Source organism: Diuraphis noxia, unplaced genomic scaffold, assembly GCF_037042655.1.
Source record: "Diuraphis noxia isolate RWA-SAM2 unplaced genomic scaffold, SU_Dnox_SAM2 contig0001, whole genome shotgun sequence".
Lineage (NCBI taxonomy): Eukaryota > Metazoa > Arthropoda > Insecta > Hemiptera > Aphididae > Diuraphis > Diuraphis noxia.
Window position 1 is genome coordinate 54,703,162 of NW_028301711.1, and position 27,816 is coordinate 54,730,977.

At 34.0% G+C, this 27,816-nt stretch overlaps 1 protein-coding gene across 1 annotated transcript in view; it reads right to left on the reverse strand.

Annotated features, from left to right (window-relative positions):
• The window catches only part of LOC107161306 (uncharacterized), a 112,501-nt gene that overhangs the window by 9,712 nt on the left and 74,973 nt on the right, over positions 1 to 27,816 (reverse strand). Inside the window, exons 3-4 of the mRNA XM_015507663.2 lie at positions 17,643 to 17,835; positions 13,673 to 14,036 (exon numbers count right to left, since the gene is read on the reverse strand). Of these exons, the coding sequence (XP_015363149.1) occupies positions 13,673 to 14,036; positions 17,643 to 17,835 (557 nt within the window). The remainder of the gene's footprint in view (positions 1 to 13,672; positions 14,037 to 17,642; positions 17,836 to 27,816) is intronic.

Below are 27,816 nucleotides of genomic sequence, written 5' to 3' on the forward strand. Positions count from 1 at the left end.
GGGGGAGGTAAAAATCTAATTTCGATATAGGTTTGCGAATAAATTTGAAAATATTGGCTATATATATTTTTGGTATCTGTGATATTATATAGGACCTATTGAATCAGAAAATATAATGATGCTTATGATAACTTATGATTATGTGTCTATAGTGTCTACCCGTTATGATATTATATTTTATTATTAAGTGAGAGTCTTGTCGAGTGTAGCGACGGAACGGACCGGAACAATGACGATAATAATATTAAACTGCAATAGATTACCACGATATTCACAATATGGCGACAAATATGCGGGAAGTCGACGGCGGACGGTTGCCGGAGGAGTCGTCGTTAGCCCCGCATTGTACTCGAATGCACTCGTGTAAGGACGGCGTGCGAGTGGGAAATGAAAGTTTAACGGGTGAGGGGGGAAGGGGCTCGGGCGAGTGAAAAGTGCGCGTGCTCTTCACGGTGGCTGCGGCGACGATTTCTGCTCACCCTCTCCCGTCAACCGCGCGTACACGCCGTCGTTATACGTTGTATTATTGTCGTCGCCAACGAGTCTCGCCCTTTTCGCGTACGGTATTCGGCACATGTCGCGTTTAACGAATCGTAAAATCGGCTTTTTTGCCACTACGAACAGTTCGTGTGTCGTGTGCGCCGATCACGACTGTATACAATACCGTACTATGTTACATGTGTCACGGCGCGCCGCGAAAAATTCTCGTTTGGTTTTAATTTCTATCCGTTTCCGCGCGTGCGCACGTGTAGCCCTTTCGTATAATAATATTATTAATATTATGACGTGTATGGGCGGCACACGCTTTCGTTATTATATCGTATTGTCATCACTCCGTAGAATATGTAATGTTTATAATATTTATACAATAATGGTAATTCGTTAGACGCGGGCGCCACCACCACCGGTCATCCATCAAGTGCAACATATATATATATATATATATAATGTTATTATTATGATGATTATGATTATTTTATTTTTATTATAATATTAAAACAATATTTGTAAACGTCGAATGACCGTTGTCATTAAATTATAACGCAAATGTATCAGTTTTTGATTTTACTCGTATATTATATTATTTATATTACTATATTACTATTAATATTACATCGGTGTGCGTATTGTCGGAGCCTTTTCTCGGGTGGTATATTCTGCAGGTTAATAAATCAACGTATAAAACAGTCGATTTGTGTAATAGGTATGTATATTTTTAAGACATGTGCAGATTATTCCTTTATCACAAGCTTGAAGCTATACAATGATAATAATATAGATATCTGTCAAATGTGGGAATTTTTCAATAATTTTTATTTATTGGGTTTGATAACTTATTTAAGCCCCGCCAAAAACCTGCAGATTGCACCATCTTTTCTTATAATAATGATCTATTGTATACCTATAATAATTGTATCTTCTGTATAATGTATGTGGTACCTATATATAATATAATATATTGTGACTTATATAAGTTTCTCAATTCTCAAATTAAACTATTTTCCATGAAAATTCTATAACTTATATAAGTTAAAAAATAATATTCACCGAGTAATTATTATACATTACACGTTAGCGCAGCTTTGAGACCAAACAGTAGGTACTGAGTAGAACGTGATGGTCAGAGGAGAATGGAACGTTTTCGGGATTTTTCTTACACTGTTATAGCAATTAGCAGCTATATACTGTATATAGTATATAATATATATATATATATATATACACGAATTAATCCTAATAATGTTATTACTTTAAGATTTTAAAAATCTGTTGGAACAATCAACAAACATCCAATATCATCGGATTTAGCCGTCGTATTGTATTATACTTATAACTATGACATTATAACGTGGACTAGTTTACCCTCGTGACGACTGCAATTGATGCGGTTTAAAGTAAAGTTAATTTTATAAGCACGTGTAAAACGTCTTCTCGCTAGAGTTTGTTTTTTTCCATAATCAAAATAGTACCTATACGGCTATACCTATATAGGTACGGCTATCGGGCTATACTCAACTTTAAGCGATAAAATAGACGGCGTTCTCTCTTCTCTGAAAGAATATAGAATATGTATATATAATTTATAAGTATTTCATGTGCGTGGACGAGTGCGTATATTATACAGTTGATAATTTACCTATAATGTTATTTTTCACACGTTTAAGTAGGTAATATAATAAGTCGACTTTGCACACATTACATATTATTATAATATATACTTCTACATATATACTTCTACATATATACTTCTACGTATATTATATAAATATGAAATAAAAAACGAAATCCGTTATGTTATATGTGCAAGTAATACATTATTATTATATTGTACGTCGTCGTCATCGAAGGAGGATGAAGAAATAATACGATTTTTTTCAGATTTTAAAGCGGATTTATGATGAGGACGGTCTCGTCATTGCTCCCGTTCTGGTCTTTGGGCGGCATCGCGTTCCGTGGACGTGATACAATTTTCTATCATCGCTGCGCCACACACACGTAGATATTAAATTATTATTTCTTGGTATATACATAAAATAATCCCTATATATATAAATATTTATATATATATATATATATATATATATATATATATATATATATACATTGAGCCGACTCGTTTGAATCACGTAGATACATATATATATATATATATTACACATTTATATAACATTATATGGTTCATCTCGCCCCTCTGCAACGGGTAGGCGTACTTACATATATATATATATTATTATATATTATATTCACGTGCATGGTACATATTATATTATATATAATAAATAATAATATACGGACGTGACGATGCATTTCCAGTGCACGTGCACAGAGGCCTGACCAGAGAACATGTCCGCCATATTTTATTATTTTTATTTTTAAATATTGGTTTTTTCACTCTTCGCTGTCATTATTGATATTTGTAATTTTTATTACGGTTTTTCGTCGATGACGCACGCGCTCGCATCCCGTAAATACATCATTATAATATTAGATATTATATAATTATTATGTTATTACTATTATTTTTATTGTAGGTATTATTATTTATAAATTATAATATTATTATATGGTTTTTATGAATATAGAGCATAGTATAGTCTCGTTTGCACGCCAATCGCATAGCCCTGTCGACGCGAGTTTTTCATCAAGTCATATGATAATTTTTTTTTATATATATTATACCTACGTACACAAATGCATATATTATTACATCTATCGACGTTATTATCTTACGTGTGTAAAATAGTTGTAACATTTAAACTGAAGGTATATATTTCCAAAATCGTTAACTGTTCAGAGTAGGTATACATATAGGTAGTAACTATAGTAGGTACCTATAGCTATATTATAATATTCATATATACCTAATAAATATTATATACCAATACTTTTTATAATATTATTGTAATTATTTGTAATTTATTCCTCCAGAGTGTTTGTGATGGTATAACACACATCTTATTATAGCGATGCGTATATATGGTGCAGCAGTGCATTCGTTATTTCGACATACCGAATCTAAATTGCAAACGCGCGTAGTGTAAATAGGTAAAATATTATCATCATTTATCATACATATACGATAGAAGAGCTATTATAACCATTAATTAATTATATTATTATTATTATTATTATTAGATACGCTGGGAAACTCGTTATTGTGATTGCCACGCAGCGTTGTGCGATCGTAGTTTTTCCCTGTACGAAATAATAATTTATACATACATAGGTAGATATATTTCGTAACGACTTGCAGTGTAATATTTTACGTGTATATTGTATATATTATATTCTCCAATGCCAAGCGATTGCAGGTTTTTCGTTGTCCTTGTGTGGAAAGCGTATTCGCGATTTATACATATATACGCAGCCATCACGCAGGTGGGCATTTTGTTGTCTTTACCTTTCGCCGCAGATGATGACGACACGTGCTCGGGCCGAAGACGCCGCCACCGCCCAGCACGTTTGCCCCCTGTATATTTCCCCCAAACACTCATTACACTTCGTTGGAGGGGGGGGAGGGTCGAACGCGATTGTATGTTGTTCGATTTCATATACGAACAAGAACGGGTAGGTAACAATCATCTAACCTAACCCACGGTATATACCTAAATAATATAATATGATATTATATAAATAGACGGAAAATTTAAATATATAATATACATTACACTGCAGTTCTTGTCTCACAATTGGTTTTCCAAATTTCCTTTTTACACATTTTCCATTTAACCTCGCAGCTTGAATGAAATTTCTCATCTTCGTTAACATCTCCCTAAACTCCTCATTTCAGATATACTTTTTACACTTATATTTGTATATTTGTGATTTACTTTGGACAATCCTATGTTTATGATTATTAGTCTCAACTCTCAACTATTTATCGCTATATTTTTTACATTGGTGAACGTTTCCGGTGTTTAATTTATGGCAGTAATTATTTGACTTAAATTTCCGAAGAAAACCCGATGGTAATATTACGCATCACATCATGTGATTGAAAAGTCGTATTTAAAGGTTTAAAATTTAAATCGAAACAATATAAACTTAATACGATGAAATTATACATAAGCAGAGTTAATGACGTGTAATTATGTAAATAAGAAAAAATAGTAATATTAACAATAAGGGTTTTTTTTTTAAATACTTATGCATTAATTATTTCTTATTTTAATTAAAAAAAAGATTTAGCATGTTTAATGAATTTTGGGTGCATATAGCGCATATAGTGCAGAATGCGCATGCAATTTTACATATTATTCACAGTGCATTAAATTCACAGCTCCGATTGAGGTAATAATATTATGTATTCATATATAATGTGCGCATAGGTATTTAAAAACAAAGCGGTGTAACGTTTATACTATATATACAGCATATACAAGTCGTTTAACCGCGTTCCGCGTGCATACGGTTTATACTATTATAGTAATACGCATATTATGGGCGATGTGTAAATTTTTATATTATATGCATATTATTAAACTGTAAATTTAGCAATAATTATAATAATAATATCACATACAGCTTGACCGTGGAAAAAAATACACGCTATAGCAACATACAATACAAGTACCTATATATACATATAAGTAATATGACGTTTAAACATGTAACAATATTAATTATTAATTTTATTATTATTATTATAATATTGTAATACGCGCTCACGGACACGCGGCGAGAATAACGGACGAGATGGTGACGGTGCAGTGAGCCGCATGTGCAAGACCCTGTGAAGAGACTTTTTTCATATTTTACTTAGATGTTTTTTAGCGCTGTGCGACGACGGACTTTTGTCGGTATAGAATTCTCCCTCCCCCCCGCCACCCTAAGCTGGTAGATTGATAGGTGTGTGGGTACCTCTCCCATATAACATAATACAACGTCCGGTCGCCGTCCGCCGCCGCCGTCGTCGTCGTCGTCGTCGCGGCTCCTATCGTCAGGGTCGAACAAGTGTCTCGACATTAGTCAATGTCTACGACGGTGGCGGCGGCGGCGTGACCAACTCACCGTGACCTTTGTGTGTGCGTGTGTAATTATTATTTTACGTTTTCTTGACGATACCATATTTTATTATATTATATTCATTATTATTATTATTATTATTATTATTATACACGCGGGTTACGAGCGGTAAACGAACGCGCTACTGACCCGAATATAATGTATTATACAAATATAAGTATAAATAATGCAGGTGTCTCCCGTCCGTTCCTCATGAAGACACGTTTTTCGCTGATAAAATTGTCGGAATGCAATTTGAATGTTGACGCTATTATATTATTTCGAAGTATTTTTTTCATTTTTTTATTACTCGAAACGAAAAATTATTATAATTTTTTAATTTTTAGTTTATAATTGCTAGATCCCAAAACACGAGGGCGCCTGAGAGGGGAGAGGGGGCAAAGTCAAATATCTCTGATAGCACAACACATACTATTTTATTGTTGTGTTTACAAGACGTGATAAACAATTAATATATGAACTAAAAAAGCGGGAGGGGGCATGGCCACCGGCACCCTATCATCCTGCGGGCGCTCATTTCTATACGTCAAGATATTAGAATATAATATATTATAGGTAAGTAAGTTAAATAAAATATATGGTGTTCCTGGACAGTTTGTGTGTGTGTAGGGGTAATGTGTATACAACACAACTGTACTTTACGACGAAAAAACATCGTCGTCTTCCGTGGGAAACCATGCAGAGCTCATGATAAATTGATTTCTCGCTGCTTTATAACGCCCAGCCATTGGCTGTTGAATGTTATTGTATACGATCGTTTTCCGACGGAAAACAAAGTAAAATAATAGAAATAAAAATCGTAAAATACATGATGTATATTATAAATATAAATTTATATATATTATGATATGTATATATTGTACGGTTTCTCCGAGGCCGGAAACGACCGCACGGCATACGGTTTTCGTTTTTTTGTTTCGTTGTCTATATATATGTATATACGTAACGATCGACGGTTGTTCGTACACGCAAACGATACTGTACCTAGGCATGTAGTCCGGAATTCGATCGTAGATGTATGTTATAAAATACGATTGTTGTTCCAAAAACTCACTATTTACGCACCGCGGTTGTTCAGATAGAAGTGAGGATGATAAAAAAATGCGATGTTCGGGAGTAAGTTCCTGCAAGTTTCCAACCTGCTGCGTGCAATGCAGGTGCCTACTGCACCTGACTCCGAGAGACGAGAAAAGAAAGTCGTGATTAAACAGCAGTTTCCCGAATCGGAGTAAAAATTAAATGCGTCGATATAATGATTTTTTTTTTTTTTTTTATATTAAGCTTCGGCGTCAAAGGCCATTGGCGTTGGTTTACAATATACATTATAATGATTTTATCTAATACATAGTTCTGTGTTGTTCGTGTGGTAATTCAATAATGAAAAACCTTATAATCTTGCGATTCGAGGATCGTCGCAGCATCTAACCTATATCATATGAATTTTAGTGAAAACCTGTATTATATCTTTCTATTGAAACGAGCCACGTCAATCGGAATATCGGTGATCATATAATTTATAAATATATTTACATTATTATTAAGGTATGTACACTAATTTCTGAACAATCTACTGTATTGCATAATATTATCTACAATATGTATATGCGCAGTTGTACGTTTGACCGACCGATTTCGAGAGATAGGTATGCGCGTATGCACCACCTATATAGGCACGTCGCCGCCGCTGCCGACTGATGTATACAAACCGTGTGTGTGTGAGTGTGTATATTATGTATATATAGAAAAATAACTATGCTGAAACAAAATGGATAAAAAAAAAGTGAAAAAAAGTCGTATTGTATTCAGTATACCGTCTCTTCTGTGTAGGTATAGTGCGCGGAGAAGGTCACTGTACCCATATTGCGAAAAAACTGTCAAACATCTGTCTACCAGCATTAAAAATGTATAAATGTTTTAAATACGAAAGAGTATAATATACACTATTGAAAGATATTGTATACATGGGTATTACGTATTACATATTATATATATAGATGCCGTACTGTATCGCGTCGTGTTTGGTATACCATAATGATGATGACAACAATAATAATAAACAATAAAATTGACGTTTGGAAATCGACGGCATTTCGTGCTTATATACTTGCGATACTATACTTTGCCGATGCGTTGCAATGAAAAATGGTGGCCATAAATTAATTATATTATTAATCGTTATTGTAAACGTTGAAGCCTATAATAATAATAAGTCTAGTTTTCCCAAAACGGGAAAGTGTTTTTTCGAAATTAATCAAGTTAGTTTGAAAAATAAAAAACCATCTAATAAATATTACAATATACATACGTGTATATTATATAGATGTAAATTACATAAAAAATAGAAAACAAACACGCTGCAGCAGATTTATATTTAACTCTTTACAATGTTTTTGATCTTCAACCAAAAACCTACTTGGAAATCTTTGAGTCTTTTGTGTCGTAATATGACGGGGGAAAACGAGAGCGCAGTGCATACTTTAAATCATAACATACATTTAAAAATGTAAATTCAAAAATATTCAATGTCGGTGGCCCCTAAATACTAGGTGTGATTATAGGTATGATATACACGTCTCGGCCTACAGCTACGAGATTGATATACGAATGGGTGAGCAAATTATCATCATACCCACCCAAACGAAACAGAAACATAACTTTAGCCACACAATAATAATAATGATCGTAAATATTTATCATTTTGTATATTATTATATATTATACAGGATGCACTGCAGTAGGAGGTACCTACTATAGAAGAATAATCTGACGATTTAACATTTCAGCTGGTATCTTGCATATATCATATAAGCACGTGTACGTTTATATGATCACTATCGGCTTATGAATTTTTTTATGTGAGGAAGGAAACTGATTTGATTCAAGGAACTTCCTAAAATATTATTTTTGGCCAGATCTGCGAAATTGTTCAAAACGCGCCTGCACGGACTACCACGCAAAATGTCTGATTATGATTTTGAGTTTCCATATCCTAGCTTTGTCAGAATAATATTACGTCATAATTCCATTTATCGCGTGTCTATGGCTTAAATCGAACGCGACACTATAATAACGGTATGTGCTGTGGCCTGAGGCCATGCAGACGCTCACTATGCGCTATATATATAAATATATACCTCACCCACACAGCAGTGGCCACTAGACGATGTGTCCAGGCGTGTATATATTTCAACGAGACGTCCACATTACTGCTCATTTGCATAGTTATTATTTTTGTGAAAAGCGTTGTATCAATATAATTTAAACGCACTATTATAATAGTTTTATATGCGCTTAATAATTATTGTCCCTCCTTTCGACTAAAACGCAATATTTGATCATTTTAGAAAGTGGAAAAATGCAATATTGTAGCTGCGAAAACGTTAGAAAAAAAAAACAAAGGTCGCGCACGGGATCCTTGAAAAACGTGCAATGCAGCGTACCTACCTACACGATATACCCTAAAACGAAAAACGTTCAACAATAACACGTGCATGGCTTATAATATTTTAATATAAACATATAAGTACTTTCACTTCGGTAGTCTTGACATAATCAGATTCGCGCCCAGGGCTACGGTTTTTGCATAAATTACGATTTTTTTTTAATCGCGCGGGCTTTCCTCTCACGAGATACGTATATTTCCACGAATGTTTTTTTTTGTGTCTATTATTATTATTATTGTTATTATATTCTTCTTGCCCGTGTAAAAAAAAATAAATATTGTTTACCAACTGTGGACTACAAATTTAGAATGTTTCGAACACTGACTTTATAATAGATAATACGACTTTGATTCGCTGAAAATATCTGTGCAGCAGTGTATATGTATTCTGCACGCCGTATTTCTACGGATCGATTTCTCTCCTAATTTTCCTCCAATTACCGTCGTTTTACCCGTTATTTTCTCCGGGGGAAAAACCAAGAACCTATTTTTCTTGTTTATCGGACCATTATATTATATATAGGTACTACGCGCGCGTACTTATTGCCAACGGCTGCAGGCAATAATAATAGTTTTATACATAGGTATAGGTATTTAACGCATAAAATGCGAGCAACAAGAAATCGAAGCACTATTCGCAGAACGTCAAAACGATGTATAATTATTATTAAAGGAAAAAAAAAACATTTGAAATAACACACACATACACACGGGTAAGCAGCCAGGTGACCGTGTATGATAATAATATATTATATTATATTATAATATAGGTATTCGTATATAATTTAAATGAAAAACAATAAGACGTGTACACGCACCCGTAGAATGTCATTTAAATATGTAATTTACTATATTATAATACACTCGACCATTAATACAATTCACAATATATAATAATATAATATAGTTAATATGTTACATTACATAGTACATTATACTACTTGCCACTTGGCGTTGTCGATCTGAGAATTAAAAAAAAAAAAAACGTTTTACATATTCCACATAGCTCAAACTGTTTATTTACATAGCACTGGTTGAAAGACCTAGGGTTTTTGACAATTTGTTATAAAAATAACCAAGACGCCCCGAGTTCAAAACTAAAACAACTAGAGTTATAAAAAATCAATACTATTTACACCATCACATACACAATCTTATAACGATTTAAGGTCAATAACGCAATAAAACATAATTAAATAATAAATAGTTATTCACAAGACAACATTTTCAATATCATAATTTACGTAATAACGTTACACAGAGAATCAAAATAGAAAACACATTATATCCGAAAAACCGATGTTTTGAGTTGTTTCAGTTACGAACTCGGGCGTCCATAATATGTATACGATTTAAAATAATATTGAACATTATAAACCTATAGATTTTAATATTTCCAACACTCTTCACTCATTATAATATATATTTAGCAGTGAACGATATGCTGCACCTTCTACGCGTGATACCTATTATATAAACAAATAATGTCTCAAAGACGGATAACTTATTGAGATATTATTATGACATCAATCGGTGATAATAATAACAAGAAAAAACCTAGTTAATATCACGAGAATTAAAAATTAAAAATTAAATTAAAATCGAGTTTTTAGATTTGAGGGGGCAAATTTTAAAATTAAGGGCATTAACCCCATCCACTACAACTCCATAATTGGACTTGTGTACGAATTATCTATGTATGATATCATATGGGTTCCACCTTGTCGAGGTTTTTCCGAAATAAGTAATACAAAAAAACTCCGTGTACAACACGACGTCGTAGACGGCGGGGGTAAAGTGTGGAGGTAAATACGTAGGTTTAGCCGGTAGGTATATACAACACTAAAGGTTAAAGTGGCTCTACCCATGCAGTTATTTAATTAATCGAATTAATCGGCGGCTGTGTTGGCGGACGGGCGGTGATCACCGCACTAAAAAGGCCCAGCCATCGCCGCAGTACAATACGAAACAGCTGTATATCACTTCGCGCACACTGTATAGCATATATATATATATATATATATATATACGTATACAATATGCGTCGCGTTACACATAATATGGGTGAGGTGTGTATAACAATATTATTATATTATATTAAATAAATTGCGGCGAAAAAGAAACCTTTTCGAGGACGGTCGTCATCAATCACTCGCTCGTCTGCGCGCGCACACACACACAATCGACACCCAACACTTGCCGTCCCTTTTTTTTATTTTATTTTCTAAAAATTTGTTTTAATCGAATTGTTTCTGCTTAGTTATAGAAACCACGGGACGTCTGCCGCCGGAGTGACGACCGGCAGCAGTAGCGACGCGACCGCGGTTATGGTATACTTATTGTATAGGCATGCATATAATGTATATCATGGTATTTTGTATACCACGAGAACTGAAGAGTTACCATGACGGATTTAATTATGAAACACATATATACGTGTATATACGCGTAACAGACTTGTGTATAGACGTGATGGGTCCCGCGAACGAGACGGCCGCGACGGAGAAGAAGCCAAAAGGTGAGACTGTATAATTATTATTATTATTATGTGCATCAACGTATACATAATATATGTATATAGAATATCGTACTCATATGCTTTTATATATATTTACTGTAGAGAGCTAAGATCGATAAATCGGATTCGTCGTAAATGCCAGTCGTGCCGGTATAACGTCATCGTTAGTCCAGATTATATTATTATTGATCTAAACATAGCCCGAAATCATATAATAATAATATTATGCACTAAACATTTTTAAGCATCCTATATAATATACAAATGCGTTAAAAAGTTAAAGTATGCAAAAGATATAAAAAAAAGCGGCGTAAAAAAAATTATTTACAAATAAATAACGCCAAGATAAAAGTGTAAAACACAGTAAAAATAAAGTGGCTATAAAATTATACATATACATAGGTACATGGAAATTTGTACATAGAAGTACTTTTCTAGGAACATTAAACTGCAGCTGAAGTTTTAATTTATACAATCGGAGAATGTGAATAGAAACGCGTGTCTGTTAATTTTCTTCAGAATTTGCCGACCAAAATATTTTAATAACAACTCAACGTTTTTTACCCCAGAAAAAAACCACAATCGATCATCAATCATCATACATAATACAATAAAATCATTTATCAAACAAAGGAGTTATCAGTGATGTTATCACTACATTTTCATTTAAATGTTACAAACTACTCGTATGATTTTGGCGTCCGACCGTCTATATACATAGAGTTGTCTTCTACGGATATAATTGTCTTTTTATTATTTTAATAGCAAACGTATACCATGAGAATGGTCAATGACATAGTTTCAACCATTATAGATATCTGATATTTTTCACGGCTCGAACGCATTTAATAAAAATACGGTTTACGATTTTAAGGTCCAAGAATATTCCGCCACACCGACCAATCGCTTGAACGATTGCTAATGACGAGTTCAATTTGGTGGAAAATCAATGTACCGTTTTATTGCTATATGCAGTTTTTCGTTATTTGAAGTGCATCATTGAAAAGGGTCGTCGTCGTCGTCTCAATAATTATGAATAGAAATTAAACAAAATATAGTGGTTGTAATACAATCTCACACTATAAATTCGATAAAATAATTATATTTATTTTAAAAATATACAGTTCACACGAAGAGACTACTAAGTTATAATGTGACGTATACGTGGGAAGTTTAAAGAAAAATGCAGTGCTAATAAACTAATACATCATTTATTAAATAATTTTATGATAATGATATACAATATAATGGGACATTATTGTTTTCGAACAATAAAAAAAATAATAATAATTGATTCAGTAAAATTATTTTTGCCTTATCACAATAAGAAACATATACAATTTATTGAAGATAATATTTTAATTATTGTTAATATGCTTTTATTTAATATAGTATTGTAACGAAAATTAGACATACTAGTATCCTACTATGTATTGTGCAGCACAAGAACCCAGTGGCGTATTTTGGGCTTTTGTTTATACAGTGGGGGGGGATGTCCTGACTCCTAACAATAATTGTCTCTATAAATATTTACATAGTTGCATTATAAATACATAATTCGTTAGTAATTAAAATATACCTTAATCGCTTATAAGTGGTAATGTTTTTGTAAAAAAATCATAAGACAGCTACCTAAATTTTTGACTATCATAAAATTATGACAGAAATAAAGTATAAACTATTAAGCTAAATATTATATTAAAACTAATTTAACAATTAAATTTACAATAATAATTTTATATTCGAAGAAAAATAATAAAGCAATAGCCAATAATACAGCTGGCCCGACATCACAAAACGACGAAAAAATATTCTAAGAATAACGTACCCATAGTGATTTACCGTTATTTAAAATTTTTCCACCTATAAAATCAATGCTAATTCCCTATTATCTGGTATAAGACGAAACATATTATATTATTCAATTCTCAAAGAAGTTTTAAAATATTTCGTCAACAATATTTTGCGATACTTGAGTAATAATGAATATAGAATAGAACTAGAAAAAAAAAAGTTGGGAGAAGTTTTAATCACCCAAGACACCCCCCATGAATACGCCACTGCAATAACCGACATTACAGACATAATAAAATAATGACATTAATCTATAGCCAACTTCGGTACGGACATAATATTATGTACATAATATATAAACGTAATATTATTGTATGATGGTTGGTACTCACGATAGTAGGCCCTGGTTCGGACCGTCGGCCTGGTACCAGCTGTACTGCGGCATGTACCCGGCGGTCGGATGATGCGAGTGGTGATGAGGATTGCCGGCCAACGCTTGCAGATTCGGCGGCTTCATGTCCCACGCGACGCCCGGCGGCGAACCGGAAACGCCGGACGACGAGTGGTGTACCGGCGGCACTGGCGACATGTCGCACGACACCGGCGTCGAGCTGGGCGTCGGGCTGTTGCCGACGTGCTGGCCCATGCCGCCAGGGCCACCGTGACCGCCACCGCCGCCACCGCCGCCTCCGCCACCGCCGCCGCCGATGTATCCTCCGGTCGGGCTCGGCTGACTGCCGGACGACGAACCGTTACCTGTGTGAGTTATAGAGAAAAAAAATAAATAAACTGTCAAGCGCGTGCTTCGAACACAATATGTTTATACGATGATAATAATAACAATAGTTATAGCGACGAGCTTCCTGCCAATATTACCGTTACAGCAGTATTACTATTATTATTACATAATGCATATTATATTATATAGCTCACGGTATGAGATGTTAAATTGCTAAACATTCAACGTGCCAAATAAAAAAAAAAAATCAGTTACTTAAACATCACACCATATAATAAATTTATGTTTTATTGATACTGTTGCCCACTTTATCATCAGAAAATACTTATCTGCGCAACAAACTATAATAAATTACAACTTTGAAAATTCTGAACGGTTGTATACCGATATTTTTTAACCCAATAGTGTATTCGTGATGATATATCGATAATATCCTATTCGCCAAATGTATATTATTAAACTTATATATTATATATGTACTATAACATTACCCATACATAAGTAATAGTCTGACGTAAACGTTATTCGCGTGTAACTGTCTTGTGTACACGAGACACGAACTGCATACATATTATTATTATTATTGTTATTATCGTATAACTTTTATAATGACGTGACTGTCAAGAGATGTGAAAAAATGGCGATTGAATGCGAGTGAGAATGATTTGTTTTGAACCGGAAGTAATCGATATAGGTTTTACATGCGTACATGATCGATCTCGGGAGTAATCGTATAAGATCGGGGTGATGGAATTGAGGCAAATATTATATAAGCTCGACATTTTAAATTACGTTACTACACTCGTTTTTATGTATGATAAAATCATGTTTTATGTTATTAATTATAATAAATCAATACCATCTAAGTAGATATTCTAATAATGTCCTTGTAAGTTATAATTACTAAAGGTAAACGCACAACTAATATACATATAGGTGTATTTATACGGAGATGCGAGCAGATCCATAGACCCCCACATCAATCTATACGACACCTTTATGATTAAAGTTTGCTAATTTTTAAGTATTATATAAATGCTGAGAGATGGAAGATATTTTGTTCAATTAGAAAAAAAAAGAAAATATAGCTGGATAGATTTATTAAAAGTCTTTTAAAATATGCTCCTATTTTCTAAATCCCTAAAAATTATTAATATTTTCGTTTTACCGGTCGTATCGTTATCGTCCACTCGCCATGCAGTCGTCGTTACACATGTACGGCAAGCACACAGCGTTATAATAATAATAATCATCATAATATGTAACATATTATATTATTATGTTATATTGTGTCGTGTGCGAGATTTTCGGGCGAGGTGGAAAAACGCACACGCGCGTAACGCAGGAAATACATACATATATATATATAAATAAACCTAACCTATACTACATATGAAACGGACTTGGAAGAAAAAAAAAGTACATATCATGTATAGTTACGAAGCGTTGTCGGGGAATCACACACACATATTATTATATATTATATTATGTAGGTAGAACGGTAGACGTCCACCGTGGTACACACACACAACACATTCAGTCGGTAGAACGACGTATAGTCAGTGAACCGAAACAGTTGCAATCTCCCACGGTCACTTGACAGACCCATCCTGTTACTGCTATTGTTTTCGTGTGTGTATATATATATATTATAGTACACAGTGTGTGTGTGTGTGTGTGTGTGTGTGAGCGCGCGCGCGCGTATACGTCAAGCGATATAATATAATACACAACGAAGTAATTCTTCGCCACTATTAGTGAATACTGAGCATCACAGCGTCGTATAATAGGCCTCACATGTATTATATTTTTTCTGATAAGAGTAAAATAATTATTTTTTTTATTTGTTGAGCATCAACTGCACAGGTTATTAGCTTTTTACAAAAATTTTACATTTTATTATACAAATCGATATATTGCAGATATAAGATTATAATATTATGGTAGTTGGGAAATGGACCAATGTTGCTTCGTACAGGCTGTCAGGGATGTCGAAGTGTTTCCTAGCTTCATTGAAATTTGGGAATTGGACGATGATATGTTTAATAATAGAGTAGTTTTCATTGCATGCTGGGCATAGGGGTGGATATGTCTTTGCCATAAGGTGTCCAAGTAAAATTATTATAATAACATTGTTGCGTGGTTTTTATTATTGTGGTTATTTTACGCGCGGTACGGATTTAAAAACCGAGAAAACATTCAAAACGGTTTATGTGTTATTATATAGCTAAGTATAGGAATATTACATTCAGTAAGAATACGTCACGAATCCGTTTTACAAGGAGTTTTATATAGGCAACTTAAGTGAAATGTTGAGGAAAATATATTGAAAATTCTAATCAAAGTACCGTAAGATACAACAGTGATCCTCCACGTCTACATCGTCGTTGGTTTTTTGCGTGATACAGAACCACGGTTAGGTGCGGAAAAGAACTGGGAAAGCTTCTGTAATTATATACACACGAAACCATACCTATAAAATTCGAAATAAAAAGAGGTGAACTTTCACCGTGCAGCAATATTGTTTTTATCGATATCCACACTAATACGAATAAACATTACATTTTAGTTACAAAAAAAATTAGAACAACGGATTTTATAACAATATATAGAACGAAATAACACAGATTCAAAGTCCTCTTTTTATTTATGATAAAATTACTGTTGCTTAACCCGGGATGAAACTGCACCAACACAATTTATAGAAATTAATACGTGATCGGGGCTGGTCGCGCGTGATCGTCCTATAGTCGTAGCCCGTCGGAAACGGTTCACGAGCTTAAATTTTCCCGCGTACAGGTGAATAAGTTTCCGGTGGACGCCTCCGTCGCTGCTTCTATCACGCCAAACCATCATTATTATTATGCGAATATATACGCAACAACGATTATAATATTATTTCCATAATATATTGTTCTGTATTACGTTAAATCAATTCTAGCTTCCTGTATAGTCGTATATAATATTAGTGCGTTCGCGTGTGTACACGAATTTATCTCAAATCCCCAACACTGCGCGTGCGATGGCAAAAACGAATTAGGAAAGTGTGAAAAACGTCTGCACTTGGCGACGGTGCCTCTTGCAATAGCCTCGTACAAATACAAAAAATGATATTATTTAACAGTGGTGCAGGATTTGAAAGCGACATTTTAAATTTGTACATTTTTTATAGTATTTGAGAATTATAATTTTTTTATTGGACTTAATTTTAATAATTATGTTGGATTACCTTCAATAGTATTAATACGATACATTATGGTCTAAGATTAAAACGATAACGTATATACTATATTCTACCAGAAAACTCCCCTGCCGCCACGTTACCCTGCTTTCGAAATCGGTTTCGCTATGTAACGTGGAGATTCGCAAAATAACGGAAGTTCTCTCGTTGAACAGAGTACAGTACCACCGTAACATATTAAATATCATCATTACACAAGTATTGTTCATTAGGAATTCTTTTTTTTTTTTTGATTGATTAAAATTTTCCTGACATTTTCATCTAAAATTATTGCTTTTCAATAAGTACCTAGTAATATAGGTAATATAATAGTAATTGTAATAGTATAATAGTAATAATAATAATAAAAAAAAACAATAGGGGTTATAACAACGATACTCACCGCCTAGAAGGCCACCAGACGGCGGAGGACTGTTCGGTATGCTAGGCGTGTTGGCCCCACCAGGGCCCCCCAACATGTGGCCAGGGCCGCCGCCGTTGTTGCTGCTGTTATTGGACGGGGTCGACACTTGTTGTTGCGCAGCTTTCATCATTTTTTTGTATTTACTTCTCCGGTTTTGAAACCATATTTTTACCTGGAACAAGCACAATAATTATCACGTTAGTATTATGTACACAAATAGTATATGAAACATAATTTTATAAAGACAATAATATATGATTTTACATTTATTTAGCGTGACGTAAAAATGGTGTCGGTAAAAAAACAAAAATCAATAGTAATGTATATTAGTGTAATATAAAATAGAATAAACACGATAAAAATAAAATCATAATTCATCGATTTTTTTATTTTTATACTGCACTAACACTTTATAAAACGGAAACTTTGTGAACTCTCATATTTTATTCTCGAGTCTAAATTCCACTACCACCCAACCCTCCTCCAAATATATGTAACAATGCCGTTTAAACCCTATTTTAATATTATGTATAAGTTCATTTAACTCGATGTTGGAATGCACGTATGTGTGAATATGTTAATATTTAACGATGCCAGTTTAAAGGCGATTAAGACGCATGATATATTATAGTTTTAATAAAATAAATTAAAATAAAACGCTCTATTGTATATAATTTGTATACGCCTTTTATGCGGACATAATGAAATAATGTCGTAATTGCTAATTGTATATTTTATGCAATATTATTAACTACCTATATTAATCCATAGTATTCAAAACATATAAACGGGACCTGTGTAATTCACGCTGTAAACGATAGCTATAATAAGAATAATAATCGTCTACACGTCAACGCATGTCCATAATATACTTAGGTACGAACTTACACATAATATATTTAATATTATAATGTGCAACAACTACGACACAGGTCTACCATCATTTATCTCGGATTTATTACACAGTGATTCATGTAATAATATTATAATATTATAATAATTATGAAAGATTAAAATAAACGCGAGCCCGTTCCGGAAATCATTTTTAGATCATATATATATATTTCACTACTGTTGCACTTTCGCGTTAGTCATGATATAATATACGCCTACCTACCTAATTCATTATCAACGGTAAAATTTAATGTAGCAAAAATATAATAATAGTGATAACAACAAAATAATAATAATAATAGAGCAATATACTACACCGCGGGACATTCGACGCGACGACTATTTAGTCATGCAAATTAATGCATACTTGTATATATATATATATATATATATATACATGATGCGTGTATTATATACCGCACATTATATTATTATAATGGATACGTACATACTCGAACTGTAGAACAGATGTGGTTAATTGGTGTGTTTTTTCTCCTGCTAACACGTAGTATCATAGCATATAGGTATGTATATGTAACCGAGCAATATCGCAGCGGTGTGGTCCGTCACATATGTATATGAATATATGATATATATTATAATATGTACGCGTTTATTATATTATTATACATCGCTGTCGTAGGTATATATACCTGCGCGTGTGGCTCTGCAGAGATCGCGGTGTGTATTGTATTTAAATTTACGAGGTGTTAAAATGGCAAACAAAAAACGGGACCCGATTAACGATTTCGTTACAGGTGTATTATAGGTATATACGCTTGCATATATTATATACCAATATAATAATATTGTTTTAATATATTTTATATATTATACTCGTGAAACGAGGCAGTTGAGCTCCCACCAGGAGATAAAAAAAAATTAAAAAGTAACTTGTAGTTCGAAATAGTGTATAGTCCCGCGAAAACCCTATAACCTTAACGAATATAACTAGCACAACCAGTACCTACAGTTCTGATTTCTGATGCATTTTATTATTTACAACAAATGAATACTTTTTTTTTTTTAATGTATTTTTAGGTGTTCGGTTTTATTATTTTTTCCATCCACTGATAAATTTCACGAGGGCACTATGTTTTATATTAAGTTCGATTCACATTAACGGTATGATCTCAGTACTACGATGGGTGAAATATATCTAAAATATATCTACATTAATATTATACATAGATATTATATTTTACCCATCGACAGACCATGACCGCACCGTAAACGTGAATTGGCCTTTAAGGTTGTACAGAAAAACAACGATATATTATAAATTATAATATATTGTTCGCGGTGTCTCATACCATATAAATGTGGTTGAGAGATATCATTCGTAGACAAATCAAAAACACATTTATATCGATTTATATATAGGTTCTGTGTTCGAAGCTATTTGTATTTGCTAAAAAAAAAAATGTATCTATAGTCTATATATGTCTGTGGCCCGCGACTGTTTCAAATTGTCGAATAATCAGTAATTTAAGCGGAATCTAAAACGCGTGGAATTAAACGGTCTCTCGAAAGCAGGGTGAGAGAGAGAGAGAGAGGGAGAGAGCGATTTGTAAACAACGGTTTACACGACGCATTATTATCGTTATATTGTATTATTTTATATTATCATGTCACGCGGCCGCCACCGCCGCCACCACAGCGACAAATCGCGCGGGAAACGTGTCAATATAATATATTATATAATAATAATATATACGACGCGCGTGTCTCTCTATACACAATATTATACCTACAACCAAAGGCGAATACACGAACAGGGCACGACATGTATAAAAATAATGCATTATAATTTATAATATATTATTACAACGACTTGTGGGCAGTGTGCCGCCGCCGTCGGTTCAGGTTTCGTGATTTATTCAACGGCTGTATTTATATATATATTATATTTATAAAAAAAAACTGACCAATGGCTGCGGCGGCATTGGTAATATATATCATTATTCGACGTAGAATTATAATATAATACTATACTTATATGGCATATAAGCAAACACGTGTCATAAAATATTATTACGGATACACACACGTACAATATATTGGTATCATACCAAATGCGATTTAGGCGAACTGCAGATAAGACTTAAGCCTCACCCACTATAAATTACAGACGAACATTTCGCGTCATCGCGGAGTAATAATTTTCCACACGATGTGCAGTCGATGACATTTTTTTTTATTGGTCAATATTATTTTATTGAAGTCTCCCGGAAAAAAAAATTCTACTGGTACAACACAACACACACACACACACATATATTATATATGGGTCAAAATTCGCAACGGAATCGGAGCGATATCCGCCGACGGTCTGCGACGGCGGCGGCAAGCGGATAAAGAAGGACTTTGGTATACACTTTGAAAAATAAATCCGACGGCGGCAGTGATAGTCGTTTCGCTTTTCTTTTGCCGGCTGCACATTCTACCGCGGCGCGTATAGACAAACGCGCGCACGTATTATCATTAATAATAACAAACCGCATTTCTGCACAACTGCCCGGTGTACCTACATATTATATACAGAGTGGTAACGGCGACGAATACGTTACCTAAGCAAAATATAATGTATATCGATGTCGATTCCGCGCGTGAACCAGCGACGATTCATAGTATGTAATGTATGATATTGTGTTGTATGGGTATAAATAACTACTGTTTTAATCGATTAGAAAATTAAAATCAAGAAACAAACCGAAAATATAAAATTACAAAATAATTGTCTAAACAGGAAGATGATTTTCTTGTGGACATCGACAATCTTCTATCGTCATTACTGCAGGGGCTGTACAGTGTTGTGTGTTGCAGGAGGGTTTAATATTAATAATATAATCTAATACATAGAGAAGATAATGTTATATATAAATTTATATATTTTTATTAAAGAAATGTGCCCCCCCTCTCCCACCACTGGTAGACACCACGGAATAGCTGCCTGCGGCAGGTTGCCGCCATCGTTTTCTTCTTCTTTATACCGGCGGACCGCGCAATGCCAAGAATTCTAGAACGCGCGCGATGCGTTTTCTGGAGTCCGGCTGAATCGGCCGACATCAGAGACGAGTAACTGTGTACACACACACACACACACGTAGATGCATTCGAGTATATTATATCGTAAGCGGTTTTGCCGCCGTACGACGGACGGATCTGAGTAAAAAACGGGAGAAAAAAAGCATCGCGCGAATTCTTCGTTTACTTATATATATATATATAGCGTGTTTGTGTGTGTGTGTGTGTGTGTACAAGCTCCGCGACCGAGACACACTACGCCAGACGATGGAGATACACACACACACACACATACTACACATTTATATAGCTGAATAATAATATGCGTATTTGTAGTACTATAAAATAATAATAAAAATAATATATATATACATAAAAGACGATTCTGGAGCTGCGTCATGATATTGCACGAGTTTTGTTTTTTTATCGTCGTATTATTTCTCAATAGATTTATCGGCTGCGCGTGTACCACAGAAACCAGTAAACCCCCTGTGTTTTATGTACGTGTATCTGCAGATATTAATTATTTTAAAATCAGTGAAAGAGAATGATATCTGTTTTAAGCCGCTCGACCATCACTGGCTCACTGCACCTCTGACCGTGGTGCCAAACTGTCGATACGTTTTCCTGCATATGACGTGCATCATGACGAAATTGTCAATAATATAAACGCACACGCGGCTACGATAGATGTGTGTTTCGTACAAGTGTATAATAATGTGATGTGGTAGGTATGTAACCAGCCACCGTAGGATATTCGATGTAAAGAGATATTCTAATACAGTTTGTTTTGTTTTGTTCCGTTCAAGCCTCGACCGCGCCAAAACGACCTCGTCCTGAACGAAAAACCGAGGATGGGCTCGGCCACAGTGCTGCAGAGAGTACACAACTATTTCATAATAATATATAATATGTAATATATATTCTAATCTCGATGTATATACAGCGTGTGATATGCATTGTGTTGCGGGAGTTCGAATAAAAGGCACAGATAAATATTATATGATTTTTTTCTCACCAAAATTTAGAAAAAATAATGTGTGTTTAATTATTAAATTTTAACATTCGCAATACTGTTGCAGTAGCTTGCACGCAAGCAAGTCACCATCGTATTCGTTTATAATATACTGCAGCGCGTATTCTTATATACGACTATATTAGGCAATTCGAAATTCATTTATTCAGTGGAAAACTCAAAATGTTGCCCATCACACATGCTACACTCCAAAAAGGTTAACACAGAAAAACGGGAAAACACGATGGACCCCTTCATTGTTTAGGTATATTATCATCATGCAGATAATTTTTTCACGCATTACCCAGCTGCAGTAAATCGGAAAAACGATTGAAAAAAAAAATCAAAAGCATCAAGCATACGGTCTTTCAGCCGCGCCGCATCGTCCACAATCGACGGCATGATATAATATCGTCGTCAGACGTTAAACGAGAGGCATGCCATGAATATATGTATATATATATTATACATGTAAATATAGTAATATACTTTTTATTGATAAATTACACGTGTTATTTCAATACGAATATTTATAGCTGACACATAAATCAGCCTCTAGTGCAGTTCGGCGGAGAGGACACGAATAAAATAATAATAACAATAATAATAATGTAATAGAGTGAACTTAATAATATACACACATCGCGCGCGCGGTATAATATATAATATATCGGCGCAATGATTCTAATCTGTCAGTAAGTACTAATCAATGTCAAATAATTTTTGATATACGACGAGTCGTCGCTGCCACCGCCCGATCGACCTTCCCACCCGAGCGAATACGTTAAACGTACAACGTGCAGTATATAATATAAACATATATATGGTGCGAGTATATAAGAAGACGAACAGCCGTCCTGGAAAAGTGGGAGAGGGAAAAATTATACGAACATATATGTATAAAATATGCGTCGTGCACGTACGTGTTATTATTATTATTATTATATATTTTATATCGACGGACACGAATCAACCCTCTCGTCCCGGTGACCGGTTCTCAATGTTTTTTTCCATATTTCTTTTTTTTTTATCAATATTATTATTTATACGTCTATTACTCGTGTCACTTTTTATTATTTTTTTTTTAAACTTTATTCCTCACTCGACCCTCTCTTTATTAATATTATATATATACCATATCAATCTCAAACGCCGTATACACTGCCTCCGGGCCATAATCGTATATATATATATACACTGCAGTCTGCACCATGATACACCCTATTCGCGAGCAGGCGGCCTAAAAGTCACCGGGCCGAAGCCGGAGCACCTTTTACAGCACGCAACACAATCGTGTAACGGATAAATCATATAATTTACGAGATCTATAAAATGGTGTACCCACACCACGCGGTGTTTATATTATATACCAGATACCTAGCTCGAGGCATCCGCGGTTCAATCGCATTATACCATTAACCGACACACGTCAGATGGTCGGGGTGTTACTGTCTTGTCTCTGCAGTTCAGTTATAGGTATATATACATAAAACTATGAGATGCCAAAAATTACACGTCACTTACGACAACTATCTAAAGCGTATGATATTGTGCGTAAGTATCGCACGTGCGTGTTCCTATATATACATATAATATTATAGTCGTCGTCACGATTTGTCAAAAATTTAAATATAAATAATGCATATAATTTATATATGTACCTTTATATATTACATATATTTATGATTTTATACTATTTTTTTTTTTTTTTTAATATTATAACATGCGCGGAAATCATCAGCATCATGGTTATATATTTTATTTGTCCGGAAATTTTTATGCGCACTAAGACAACTTAAAGTTCGTATCCAACTCAGAAACTACAAAACAAGAATAACAATACCGGAATAAAGGCAAAAGATGAAATTCACCCCGCGGATATAGTAGACTATAACCATTAATCATTATATAGATGTAAATATTGTAAATGGTGTACAAAAACAGGTTTGGAAAGAAATTATTTTCCGACGATATATGCTATAAAATATGTTCCCTTGGAATTCAAGCAAAATGCTTCAAAGGCTTCACTCATATTATAAATTATAATAGCGTAGATGGATACTTATAGGTTACACGCGATATAGTAATAATATTTATAATGTATATAGGATGGTACTACACTTAATAATATTTATTCGAATCGAAAAACAATGAAAATTGACAATCGAACCGCAACACACATTCAATATTATTATACAACCGGTGGTTTTGCCATATACTACCAATAATATATGAACATAATATATATGTAAATAGTGGTTGCATTTTAAACAAAAACATTTCATAAAGAGTTGTACCTATGTGTGCGAGTTTTATGAGTCTCGCGATACAATATATATACCAACTCACTCACACATTGACGAGGCGGAACTATGGTACGCCTACCATGGTCATCTGTAGTACAATGTTTTGTAATATATTTTATACATACTACATATGTATACACGAGAATGCGCGCTTGTGTGTGTGAGTACGAATAACAATAAAACTTCTATGTACGCGCTTGTTCCAGCAGTGAAATCACTTAACCAGAAACTTTTACTTCATTATGCGCATTTTTTTTTTCATCTTCCTACTCCTATATGTGTTTATATATAACTCGTGTGTCACGAACACAAAAATACACACACGTACGCGCGTGCGTATTATTCCGACATCATCAAACAAAACCGGACATTGCTATTGTGTCGAAGAAAACTATTCAGACGATGCAATTATAATGTGTGCAGTGTGTATGTTTGTGCACCAAAGTTGGAATAGGTAAAAAATTGGATAAACCGAACAAATATATTACATATATATATATTATATAATATATATTATATACCACCTAACCCATGCGTATATATATTTTTATTTTATTTTTTTATGTTTAAACGCGTATTTGTAACAGGATACACCTGTCGTGATGGATTACAAGGTGGAGGCCATCGGCTCATATATATATATATAAAGGTACGTTTATATATGTATATGTATATATTATATACACTTTAGCTTCCGGCTTTTATTATTACGGGACGACCCGGCCGATTCCGTGTCCTTATTAACATATATTATTCATTAATAAAAATAGTTAGTTTTATCTATCTATAAATATATATATGTGTGTGTGTGTGTGTGTATAAAAATATATAATATGAATATTTAAAAAAAAAAAAGGAAAAATGTCCACCCACTGCAGCCACGAGACCTGCGCCGCACCACGATGCTCGAGTACTTTTTTTTTGTTTCGATCGATAGACGGCACCTATATTTATTACACATATATATGCTGTATACGATCGTCGTTAGTGATAACGAAAACTCGTCGGAAAAAGTGCGTCTTTGAAGAATGAGAAATTTGGCCAGTTCGCGTGCATCAGTATCTTTTCTGCGAGACGAGAAAACTGTATAGGTGCCTATATAATATATACGCATATAGATAATATTATATAATACATTTTTTGATTATGATTTGGCGAGCTCAATTTAAAATATTATTCTTATTATTATGGTCTTGCCGAAAGCAATAAATTCAAGTATATCGTCCAACGAAAAATACAATAAACAAACGTAGAAATCGTTGTACAGTTTGCAACTGATCGTCGTCGGAAAGTTTGAAAACGGTTGATTTAGGTATATATAATAAAATATCCCGCGACATATCACAGCTATGCTATTATTTTTTAAAGAAACCCAACCGACTCAACAACCGCTATATATCACAGCCCCGAGCACGTTCGCAGGGAATTTCGAATTTTTGCAAAACTTTCAACCCAAGACAACAACAAAAATGAAAAAAAAAATTCAGACGAACACGATTCGTTTAGATCTAGGGCAGACGGGGACGCCTTGCAGAAGTCTATTATTATATGGGGAACGAAAAAACAACGACGTAGGTACGTTTAATATAATAAATTATCATTATTGTTATTCACCCGACGCGGGCCGTTGCGCATCGTACGTATAGGTACGTGTATATAATATACAACTCGAAATTATGTAGAAATAAAACATTTTCAAAAAAAAACCACATAAATTTACCGAGAAAAGTAGGTACCGCGTAAAAATGTTTCACCCTGTATATTACACTCGTAAAACGGCGGACGGATAGCTGTGGTGATGTGTGTGGGAACAATGGTAATCACGATAACGACACGCACGGGACCCTCCCTGTACTGCGCAAGAGGAAGTCGTTGTACACCGACGGAGAAGGTAGGTAGGTATACAATATTATATACCTAAGTAAAATATTATACGCATACATAATGTGTATAAATATACGCGAGCCGCGGTGGTTTGTTAAAAAAAAAAGACGAAAAAAAAAAAAAAACAAAACCGAACGAAAAACGAACGAGCGCGCCCATTGCAAGGTCGACCGTTTTCCGACGAATTCTTTACTTCTATATGCACAGTCGGGGGAAAAGAATAATAATATCATCGTACGAATTATATGTCATTGTAGCAGTAGTTATATTTATATAATATCATTGTTTCGTGTATCGTGATCGGAGCGTATCGCACGCGAATACGTCTTTCAGTGTGATTGTGTCGGTACCTATATAATATATTATCATTTATATGTTATGATTTACTATGAGTATATGCGCGTAAATGCGTAATGTAGTAAGCGTGATAAAGTCAGTGGCGTATTTTAGGACCGATTCGAGCTAATTTATTTTAATATTTACGTTGAAAAAGTAATTATAATCTTATTTTGTTAAGAGGACGTTATATGTGTTGTCTCTCCGTCATATAAGTGCGTAACACGGCAAATTTTACGCTCAGCAGATCACGTTTAGCTCCGTAAATTTAATAATCATAATGAATTGACCTCTTATAAAAATTAAAAGTAGCATTATCACCGAGATTCTCTGATAGGCTTTAAAATTAAAATATAATAAAAAGCTTCTTAAACATCTCGTACAGAATAACTATTCTGTTTTGGTCTGGTCATTTTGGTATATTGCAATTTCTTATAAGGTGCAAACTGTTGTGTAATCTCAACTTGATAACAAACAGTACCAAATAAATACCTGCAATCATCGTGGTCCACCCTTCCACCGATATAATATTAACTCTCAAATAAGCCACGATGTTATATTTATTATAATATTATATGTAGACGACGAGGCTACAGGAAAATTACGGTCGGTAGCAAAAAATAAAAATCGAAAACCGCATTGAACATAAACGAAACCGAAAGTTACAGTCTGTGTGACTACTTAACTATTT